The sequence below is a fragment of the Dendropsophus ebraccatus genome, chromosome 8 (genome assembly GCF_027789765.1).
Source record: "Dendropsophus ebraccatus isolate aDenEbr1 chromosome 8, aDenEbr1.pat, whole genome shotgun sequence".
NCBI lineage: Eukaryota > Metazoa > Chordata > Amphibia > Anura > Hylidae > Dendropsophus > Dendropsophus ebraccatus.
The window spans coordinates 101026652-101038364 of NC_091461.1; the positions used below are offsets into that span (position 1 = coordinate 101026652).

The 11713-nt window shown below is 41.6% G+C and overlaps 1 protein-coding gene and 2 non-coding genes across 3 annotated transcripts in view; all 3 read right to left on the reverse strand.

The window, feature by feature from the left end:
• Positions 1-11713, reverse strand: part of CCDC17 (coiled-coil domain containing 17) — a 37398-nt gene that overhangs the window by 1734 nt on the left and 23951 nt on the right. The window contains exons 16-25 of the mRNA XM_069981905.1: positions 5820-5931; positions 4199-4291; positions 3527-3722; positions 2912-3006; positions 2398-2541; positions 1944-2098; positions 954-1074; positions 742-858; positions 448-545; positions 25-180 (exon numbers count right to left, since the gene is read on the reverse strand). Coding sequence (XP_069838006.1) covers positions 25-180; positions 448-545; positions 742-858; positions 954-1074; positions 1944-2098; positions 2398-2541; positions 2912-3006; positions 3527-3722; positions 4199-4291; positions 5820-5931 — 1287 coding nt within the window. The remainder of the gene's footprint in view (positions 1-24; positions 181-447; positions 546-741; positions 859-953; positions 1075-1943; positions 2099-2397; positions 2542-2911; positions 3007-3526; positions 3723-4198; positions 4292-5819; positions 5932-11713) is intronic.
• Positions 8238-8352, reverse strand: LOC138800137 (U5 spliceosomal RNA). The gene has a single exon (XR_011364343.1). It is a non-coding gene; the product is annotated as a U5 spliceosomal RNA (small nuclear RNA).
• On the reverse strand, positions 9572-9686 carry LOC138800138 (U5 spliceosomal RNA). The gene has a single exon (XR_011364344.1). It is a non-coding gene; the product is annotated as a U5 spliceosomal RNA (small nuclear RNA).

Genomic DNA, 11713 nt, shown 5'->3' on the forward strand with positions numbered 1-11713 from the left:
ATACGAGTGCCCCAATGATTTTACCTGTTCAGCATGGCTCTGTATAGCTGAGTCTCCCCGGGGGTGGGCCGGGCTGTGCTAGAGATATACACCCCCTGAGAGTATTCAGGGCACTCCCTGCTGGCGGTCTTGGTTCCAGCTTTCGTGATGCGGAGTAATAATGTGGCGCAGGGCACAATCCTGTAACAGGAGCAGGAGGGAGATGAAGTATCAGTAAGATCTAATTGGTTATAGATGATCCATGTGATACTATGGCCCAGATTTATCAATCTGTCAGTCAGACACATTTGTCTCAGGCAGATAACTACCAGTCATAATCCATTCTGAGAAATAAAATCTGAGCTGTGATTGGTCGCTATTTATCGGAGACTGACAGGTTGATAAATCTGGGCCAATCACAGGACAAACTATCTCTCTCTTTTATCAGCCAACTCTCACTATTCTCACCATCCTGATGATGTCAATGACTCTACAGAAAACGCCTGGTCTGTGGGTGGGGGGCAGTGGTAGACACGGATCTGGTGTGCCCCTTCATTTAAAGAGATCTAGAAAACACGTAAGCATCAGCACAGGAAGTGGATAAAATTTGGTGCACATACCTGAGGTGCTGTGACTAGACTGAACAATTGTCCTGACCTAGTCCTCAAGATGGTTTCGTTACAGTGTGTTAGGGAAGGACTCTGTGCTCATTGCAGTTAGTCTGATACATTGCAATAAACCCACCAGGACCAGATCTCTCACCTGAACCTCTCTAGAATCAGATTTTGGCGCTATTTGGGTTCCAGACTCTACAAAGAGATTAATGGCCGCCCATCCGATCAGAGTCAGATCCCTTGTGAACCGATCAATAGTGTAAACCTGAGATCCAGAAGGAAGAATGTTAAAATAGGACAACACTCCGCAGCGGGAGAAGTGACATCACACATAGGGATTGTTCCCTCCACGCCTGATACCTTCAGCAGTAGGGTGGCGGTAGGTGGGATGTTTGGAGAGTTGATTTGTATGGAGTAATTATAGGACGGCTGGAAAATGTCGCTGTTTAGATCTATCGTGGTGCAGATATCTGGCCCGATCCTGAGGAAAGAAAATCACATGATAAAGAGTAATGACCAACTGAGTGAAAAACATGATACAGTGTTCACACTATTCCATAAGGCTGGTTAGCCATAAAGGACTATATAGGTTTAGATCACGTTCCATTGTTTATTTGGAAAGGGTGGTGCTCTGTTGGGGGAACCAACGTACAGGTGACATCATAGCTAAGGGCAGGGTCTGGCGCAGGGGCGTAGCTAGGATTCATGGGGCCCCATAGCAAAAAAGTGTATGGGGCCCCCCTCCCCTACACACTATACAATGTATATATATATATATATATATATATATATAGAGAGAGAGAGAGAGAGAGAGAGAGAGAGAGAGAGAAAGAGAGAAAGCCAATGTCTGCTTGTTCTGTCTATCCACTGTATTTAACTATAACAGCCTATTGGGAGCCTCATGGTTATATACATAGGTGCAGGAGCAGACTACCTTCTGCCTAAACCCTCATGTACTGCAGTGTGTAAGTGACCCAGTGTTCTCTTACATGCTGCAACACAAAAAAGGGTTAATAAGCTAAAGACAATTAGCTCTCTCCTTCACTGATAACCTCTGACCTCTGTTCTCTGAGCTCCTGCAGAGGTCAGGGGTTATCAAAGCAGTGAGGAAGAGAGCTGATTGTCTTTAGCTTATTGACCCTTTTTTGTGTTGCAGCATGTAAGAGAACACTGGGTCACTTACACACTGCAATACATAGGGGGTTAAGCATCTTCCCTGTGCATCCCCGGGCCCCCTCCCCCCATGGGCCCCATAGCAACTGCCTTCCCTGCCTCTATGGTAGCTACGCCACTGGTCTGGCGTGAAGCGTTGGTTTGGCCTGCACTGTCATGGGGGGAGGGGGGACTTACTGCTCATAGTTTCTGTCAAATATTCTCCCAGTGACCCAAGTGACCGTCACAGCATCAGGCAGGAACCGCGCGCCGTCAATGAAGAGCGTGATGATGTCATGAGATAGATACGGCTCTGCAGCGGGAGCCCTCCGGGAATAAGGAATGTAGACACCCTGTAAACCAGACAGGCAGGACTGACCACAGGAGCTTACAGTCGATAAGGGGGGATACAAGAGGTGGGGAGTGAAGTTCTGATCATAGGAGCTTACAATCTACAAGGGTGATAAAAGAGGTGGGGGATGAAGTCCTGACCATAGACGTTCACAATCTATAAGAGGGAATCCATGAGGTTAGGGATGAAGTCCTGACCATAGGAGCATACAATCTACAAGGGAAATGAATGAAGTCCTGATCATAGGAGCTTACAATCTACAAAGGGGATGAAGTTCTGACCATAGGAGTATACAATTACCTCTAGGGGGTCACTCCCACCATCACCGTCTGTGACTGGACATTCTACAGGAAAAGGGAAGTCTGGCCGTATGTCACTGAACATATAGAGCTGCAGCCTGGCGCCGCCATACGGTTCAAACATCTTCCCGTAGCTGTGCGGCTCCTGTACAGGAAGAAGATGGAGATGTGAAGATACAGAAAAATGCTGCGTGATAGTATACAGCAGCCTCCTATATTATATATAGGGGAAGAAGTGCGATGCCGGATGAGAGTTGTGATCTGCGGCTCCTCTGCTGCACTGTCTATAGGCGTCTGAGAGTGGCAGGAATCCTCCTCCTGTTCTTGCTGTACACTGCAGCTCTGCTTTATCTGCACACTACTACTACTATAATCTAATAACTAAGGATAGCAGGGCCCTCAGCCACACATGACATCTCAACCTGTAATGCACTGAACTGTGCTGCGCTGTATTGTGGGAAATGTAGCAGACCAGGATCTATACATCCATCTTATTTGTTATCCACAAAACTCACAAGGGCTGAAAGCTGGGGAACTGGGGGCGCTGGGCTGTGGTACAGGGGCAGATCGTGGAGTCCGGTGTTCCATTCTACATAGTGGCTTCCAGAACCTGAGGATGATGAGCGAAATATCAGCAAGCAGGGCAATGCTGTGTCCACTGATGTATCTAAACTAGTCATGTGATACTGTCCACTATGCTGCTGTGTCTATCCAGGATATCCAGTGTGATACTGACTGCTGAGATATGTATCTAAGACTTTTCAAGTATGATACTTTAGGACATATCTAACGCTATCATTTGTGAAACTCTGTGGGTAAACCTACTATACTTTCTGTATTGTAGCAGCTGTATCTAAGCCTATCATATGTGATACTGTGTGCTGAGCAGCTGTATCTAAGCCCATCATATGTGATACTGTGTGCTGAGAAGCTGTATTTAAGCCTATCATATGTGATACCGTGCTGAGCAACTGTATCTAAGCCTATCATATGTGATACTGTGTGCTGAGCAGCTGTATCTAAGCCTATCATAAGTGATACTGTATGCTGGGCAGCTGTACCTAAGCCTATGTGTGATACAGTCTGCTGTGTTGTTGTGCCTAAATTTTTGTCATATACACACTGCTCACCTTCTCCTGTGTCTGCTGCTTCCCGTCTAGTAAGTCTGAGCACAGTCCAGGCCACAGCCCACTCCTCAGTGGCCAGCAGCGGCTGCAGACTCTTCCGGTACTGCCAGGGAGCCCAGGCGGTGCTGCCACCAGGCCAATGATAGAACCGCAGCATCAGCAGCATGTCCTCCTCGGGGGATAACTTCCTGAATATCGCCTGCAAGTGAAGAGGAGTCATAAGGGGGACCATGGTCACTTAAACAGACTAATACTTTAAGTGGTATATTGTCTCCAGTCTACAATTCTGACATGATTTGCAAAAAAAATCTATCTTGTATCTATGAGCGCCACCCTAGTGCTGCCATATTTACAGTGGGGTTGGGGGGCCCAAGCTTGGTGAACAGCCTTGGGCCTATAGTAAAGTTAACCTGCCCCTGCACAAAACCCATAGGAAAGGTACAAAGAATCCTGCACCGTGATAGATAGAGGTAATGGGGCCCCAGGCCCTGAGCTCAACCTAACAAGGGCCCCATCAGCCTCCCCAGTCAGTGTAAGAGGTGAGAAGATGGATCTTGGGTGATGAAAGAAGAAAATTCATCACACATCTCACTGTACAGCAATATTATTATTTTTATTAAAACAGCCTAGTCAACAAAATATAATGTGCAATAACCGAGAATCATAAGACGCTACCTCCTGCTCTCCAAAGATGAAGACACCGAGCTGGACTGAAGAGCTGACAGCTGAAATAATACAGGACATCCCTCTCCCCTGAGTGCGGATCACCTGGAGAGACAGATCACGTCACAGATCATCCCTACATAGGGGGCAGTATCATAGTAGTTGTATTCTTGTATATAGGAGCAGTATTATAGTAGTTATATTCTTGTATATATGGGGCAGTATTATAGTAGTTATATTCTTGTATATAGGGGGCAGTATTATAGTAGTTATATTCTTGTATATAGGGGCAGTATTATAGTAGTTATATTCTTGTATATAGGGGCAGTATTATAGTAGTTATATTCTTGTATATAGGGAGCATTATTATAGTAGTTATTCTTGTATATAGGGGCAGTATTATAGTAGTTATATTCTTGTACATAGGGGGCAGTATTATAGTAGTTATATTCTTGTATATAGGAGCAGTATTATAGTAGTTATATTCTTGTATATAGGGGCAGTATTATAGTAGTTATATTCTTGTATATAGGGGCAGTATTATAGTAGTTATATTCTTGTATATAGGGAGCATTATTATAGTAGTTATTCTTGTATATAGGGGCAGTATTATAGTAGTTATATTCTTGTACATAGGGGGCAGTATTATAGTAGTTATATTCTTGTATATAGGAGCAGTATTATAGTAGTTATATTCTTGTATATAGGGGCAGTATTATAGTAGTTATATTCTTGTATATAGGGGCAGTATTATAGTAGTTATATTCTTGTATATAGGGAGCATTATTATAGTAGTTATTCTTGTATATAGGGGCAGTATTATAGTAGTTATATTCTTGTATATAGGAGCAGTATTATAGTAGTTATATTCTTGTATATAGGAGCAGTATTATAGTAGTTATATTCTTGTATATAGGGAGCAGTATTATAGTAGTTATATTCTTGTACATAGGAGGCAGTATTATAGTAGTTATATTCCTGTATATAGGAGCAGTATTATAGTAGTTGTATTCTTGTACATAGGGGGCAGTATTATAGTAGTTATATTCTTGTATATAGGAGGTAGTATTATAGTAGTTATATTCCTGTATATAGGAGCAGTATTATAGTAGTTATATTCTTGTATATAGGAGCAGTATTATAGTAGTTATATTCTTGTATATAGGAGCAGTATTATAGTAGTTATATTCTTGTATATAGGAGCAGTATTATAGTAGTTATATTCTTGTACATAGGATCAGTATTATAGTAGTTATATTCTTGTATATAGGAGCAGTATTATAGTAGTTATATTCTTGTATATAGGGAGCAGTATTATAGTAGTTTGCGGTTCAGGGAAGAAACAGAGTGCTGCACCTCACACATATTATATACATATTATTATTACATAGGGGGCAGTATTATAGTAGTTATATTCTACATAGGGGCAGTATTATAATAGTTATATTCTTGTACATAGGGGCAGTATTATAGTAGTTATATTCTTGTATATAGAAGCAGTATTATAGTAGTTATATTCTTGTATATATGAGCAGTATTATAGTAGTTATATTCTTCTACATAGGGGCAGTATTATAGTATTTATATTCTATACAATCCTCTGACACCTAGACACTTATGGTTTTGCACTTGCCTGGCCCGTGTTCATATGGTATCCGGTCAGCCTCAACGTCCCATCTCCTGGGGGGGCCTCTGTCACTCTGTCTATGATGAAGCCCACTCTAGTACCTTTTGCACCAATGTCCCTGGAATATATAGATCATATATTACATTTGTGCCTCCAGCTTTACCCCATTATTGTTTATCATCAGTAATTAATATTCTGGTATAATAATTTCTTTCCTTGTTAATGCCAAATAGATGGTCAGCTTTTTTGTTACCCTGAGGTACCTGGAGGATTAGTCAGTCATGTAAGGTGTAACAAGGTATCTGTGTTTTAGTCTTTTGTATGGAACAGCCCCATACTGAATTAAAGGGGCTTCATACTTAAAATCTATCCTGTATCCTCCAGAAGGGATGGGATTCAGACTTCTGAACACTCAAAGATTATGTATGGAGCAGCACCTTCTGGACTGAGTCTCCATGTGTTCTTTACGAAAGATGAGAGTGACTCAATCATGCTCGAGTCCTATTGTTCATTACCGATGGCTGAAGAAGTTGCATGCAACCCAAGGGAGTTTGGGAAAACATGGATATAGATTATGGCCTATGCTGTATCCATGTTTTCAAAGACTCCCTAGGGCTTCATCCAACTCATCCAAAGTTTGGCTCCATGTGTGCATCCTGGGGTCTCTTGTATCCTGAAGAGTTCTGCTACTTTCTTCTAGATCTTTGCTTGCTGTCAATGAATGACATTTATTATGTACATTCCAGACTGAACCCCTTCTGAGTGCATGCTCGAGTCCATCCGAACCCGATCGTTCGGCATTTGGTTAGCGGTGGCTGCTGAACTTGGATAAAGCTCTAAGGTTGTCTGGAAAACATGGATACAGCCAATGACTATATCCATGTTTTCTACATAGCCTTAGAGCTTTATCCAAGTTCAGCAGCCAGCGCTAATCAAATGCCGAAAGTTGGGGTTCGGATCGACTCGAGCATGCTCCAGGTTGGCTCATCTCTAGTAACAATGTGTCCGGGTAGATAATATTACATAGGATTGTCCCTGGCTAATCTTTCCCATCATTGCAAAAATCTTGATCACCATCGAGATAGTAAGACATATTGTATCGCTGATCCTTTTATTGTATTAGGGTGTGTTCACACGTACAAGATCTGCTGCAGATCCTGTACATGTGAACGCACCCTTAAAGGGGTTCCCAGTGAAAATCTTTTTCTTTCAAATCAACTGGTGTCAGAAAGTTATATAGATTTACTTCTATTAAAAAAATCTCAATTCTTCCCATACTTATCAGCTGCTGTATGTCCTGCAGGAAGTGGTGTATTCTTTCCAGTCTGACACAGTGCTCTCTGACATCTCTGGCCGAGACAGGAACTGTCCAGAGCAGGAGAGGTTTTCTATACGGGTTTCATAGAAAACCGAGACAGAGTTCCTGTCTCGGCCAGAGATGTCAGCAGAGAGCACTGTGTCAGACTGAAAATAAAACATTTCTTCCATGACATACAGCAGCTGATAAGTATGGGAAGACTTGAGATTTCTTAATAGAAGTAAATTACAAATCTAAATAACTTTCTAATATCGGTTGATTTGAAAGAAAAAGCTTTTCGCTGGATAACCCCTTTAAAAATATGTGAGCTGTAAAACAAGTGAAACAAGAATCCATATTATCAATGTGTTTGTATTATAGGAAATTCAGCTGCTCTCCAGGCTCCTGCCCCTATAGATACCCGCTCCCTCATTGATGCTCCCATTATTGAGGCCACTCCCAGCTTAATAATGCCCCTCCCTGACAGAGGCCTCTGCTCTCCCCCTTATAACCCTCCTGCTTAGTCTATTAGCACTGCTAGGCTTGTGCTTCTACACAGCAGCCAATCAGTAGAAGAAGAGCTGCAGTGTAAAGTATGGAGGAGAGACAAAGCAGGAGTCTGAATCCTTGAAGAGGCAGAAGAAGGATCTGATGCTCTACTGTAATGGAGCAGAGTTGCAGTGTAAAGTATGGGGCTTGATGCAGCAGGATTGTATGTTCTCAATTATTTTACATGTATGTATGTATGTATGTATGTATCTATAGATGCCTCATATATACTATCCCATCCTATAACCCATCACAAGGAGACACAAGGAGCCGCTCTCAGGAGATGGAGGTTTTTATTAAAACATTTTATCCAGCAGGATCCTGAACATTTACAGTAAAGACAAACAGGATAAATAATGGAGACACAGAGGCGTAAATTGTTACTGGGGCCAACACGCTAAGGGATCTACTCTTGTTTGCTGCCATCATAAAGAAGCTTTGCCTCCCCCATAATGCATCAGGTTCCTCTCGAGGAGGAGCAAAACACTTACAATCTTGGGGTGGATGGAACACCTAACTAGTAGGTATCCTAACACATCAGAATCTACACTGCTTTCTATCATTCACCAGGTATAGGAAGCCCAGCTTCCGCCGGGCATCAAAAAATTGAGTGAAACTCATAATTGTTCCTCTCCACGGAAATCTTTAGTAAAAGGCGAAAGATTTATTCGATCTGAAGAGAAACCAGAGTATACAGTATACAGCGGGAGACACTACACGGACTCTGCGCGCCGCTCATCACACACATGGAGAGGGCGGGATCCATGCTTGTACTGTGTATATGTTACATTGTATGTCATAGCAATGAAGCTACAAATGAGTCAGGTGCATCCTGGGTAAGTATGCAAATCAGGGCAGGAGGCGGTCACAATGGTGGCTATTCAGGGTTCTCACAAGAACCTGGAGCATCCCCCCCCCCACTAATTCTTTGAGGAATTTTTGAGTGTTTTTTTTCCGTTGTAACAATCTTGAGGTGTCTGGAAAGCTATGAACCTGCGATTCCCCCGCACTCTGCTTGATGTGACGGCCAGGGCCCTTCCATGGTCTGTAGAGATGACTGTACAATATCATCAGTGGTAAAGAACTAGGGAACCCATCTGCACAAATCTCATTTAGCTCAATCATTGGTGACTTTTCTGTGTTTAGATCCCTTCTGGCCTTAGGGTCCTATTATGGTGCGTTTACACAGAACGATAGTTGTTAGTTACGATTGTTACTACGATAGTTTACTCCATCTGATCCCGGCAAAAGAAGGAACGATTTGGAATTACTCTCAACGATTAGGGAAAGAATGCGGAATTACAGTGAACGATTAACGACCGATTAGCAAACCATTAGAGATAATTTTAGGGTCAGATGTAAATAAAAGATCAACAACACATGAACAGTATTCGACCGTTGCATGCAATTACACAAAACGATTGTTTAAATTTGAACGATATAACGATTTTCCGCACGATAATAGGGCTCTTACTATGCTAAGGGGGGAGAGTGGCTGGAGAGTAAGGGCCCTATTACACGGGACGATTATCGTTCAGAAAATTGCTATATCGTTCAAATTTAAACGATAATCGTTTTGTGTAATTGCAGGCGACGATCAAATATTGTTTGTGTATCGTTGATCTTTTATGACTATCGCTCTGTGTAATATGGTGAATGACTTCAGGTAAACGATAAAAAATCTCGTTTGTGATTGTTTATCGTTAAACATTGTTTCCTCTAATAGGACTCCAGGTAGTTATATCCACATTTATTATATACAATCCAAACATCAAAAAGAAACTGCAGTCATCAGATGTAAACAGAGATACACTCACACAACCGCCCACCTATATAATTATATAAATTTCAGTAATATATATTTGTAGAACCCACAATGCCAATTCTTTTCTATCATTCACCAGGTATAGGAAGCCCAGCTTCCGCCGGGCATCAAAAAATTGAGTGAAACTCATAATTGTTCCTCTCCACGGAAATCTTTAGTAAAAGGCGAAAGATTTATTCGATCTGAAGAGAAACCAGAGTATACAGTATACAGCGGGAGACACTACACGGACTCTGCGCGCCGCTCATCACACACATGGAGAGGACGGGATCCATGTCTGTACTGTGTATATGTTACATTAGCGGGATACAATACATCTGATCTGTTACTAAACTAAATAAAAAGTAACATGAAACTAAAGTTACAGCTACAAGACAGGCCAGGTGCAACCTTGGTAAGTAAGTATGCAAATCAGGGCAGGGGGCGGTCATAAAAGCGGCTATTGTTGTACTTATTCAGACACTGAGGAAGAAAAGAAATTCTCTCACCTCTCCCCCAGCGTGTTTGCCTTTCAGTAAAACTGTGATCAGCCCCAGCCCCCCTGGTGTCTATATGTGCTGTGTGTGTATATATATATATATATATATATATATATATATATATATATATAGTACACAAATACATCCACCCACATACAGTGTCGCAGTACACCACATGTATGTACTTTCTAATGGACAATTGTAAATGAAGCTATTGAAGGTAAGCCAATAGGGCCCCCTGTGCACCGTCTTATCATTTTGCTCCTATGCTGGTACATAGAAATGGAGTTATTATGGTATTTACAAATGATTCATTTCTAATATTATACTATATTATATTATATTATATTATATAAACCCGGTGGTGGCAGGTCTGACCAAACTTAGTACAAGGTGTGGGGTGACAGCCGGGGCCCTTCCATGGTCTGTAGAGATGACTGTACAATATCATCACCCTTAGATTTATAAAGTGGTAAAGAACTAGGGAACCCATCTGCACAAATCTCATTTAGCTCAATCATTGGTGACTTTTCTGTGTTTAGATCCCTTCTGGCCTTAGGGTCCTATTAGACAAAGCAATTTTCAACGATTAGCAATTAATGATAAATGATCGCAAACGATATTGTTTATCATTAACCTAAAATCGTTCATCATATTACACAGAACGATAGTTGTTAGTTACGGTTGTTACTACGATAGTTTACTCCATCTGATCCCAGCAAAGGAGGAATGATTTGGAATTACACTGAACGATTAGTGAATGAATGCGGAATTACAGCGACCGATTAACGACCGATTAGCAAACCATTAGAGATAATGTTATGCTGCGTTTACACGTAACGATTATCGTGCGAATTTGCGCAATAACGATTGAATTCGAACGATAATTGTATGTGTAAACGCAGCAAACGATCAAACGACGAGCGAGAAATCGTTCATTTTGATCTTTGAACATGTTCTCAAATCGTCGTTGATCTTTCGCAAAAATTCGCAGATCGTTCCATGTGAACAGTCGTTCGCCGATTTAACCAATGTGTGAGATAGGCTTTAGCGATCGCAAAACGAATTTTCTGTACCATATATCATACCGTCTAAACGCTGATCGTTATTAAAAAAAAAACGTTACTCCGACATCGTTAACCGTATGATCGGGCCAATTATTGTTTCGTGTAAACACAGCATTAGGGTCAGATGTAAATGAAGGATCAACGACACATGAACAGTAATCTTCCTGTGTAATAGGGCTTTTACTCTGCTGAGGGGGGAGAGGCTGGAGAGTAAGGGCCCTATTACACAGGCCGATTATCGTTCAGAAAATCGTTATATCGTTCAAATTTAAACGATAATCGTCCCGTGTAATAGGGCTCTTACTCTTCTGAGGGGGGAGATTGGCTGGACAGTAAGGGCCCTATTACACAGCACGATTATTGTGCGGAAAATCCTTATATCGTTCAAATTCAAACGATAATCATTTTGTGTAATTGCAGGCGACGATCAAATATCGTTTGTGTATCGTTGATCTTTTATTTAGATCTGACTTTACAATCATTGTTAATCTTTCGCTGTAATTCCACAATCTTTCAGTGTAATTCCAAATCGTTCCTTCTTTTGCTGGGATCAGATGGAGTAAACGATCGGAGTAATGACTATCGCTCTGTGTAATATGATGAATGACTTCAGGTTAATGATAAACAATCATGTTTGTGATTGTTTAACGTTAAAAATTGTTTTCTCTAATAGGACTCCAGGA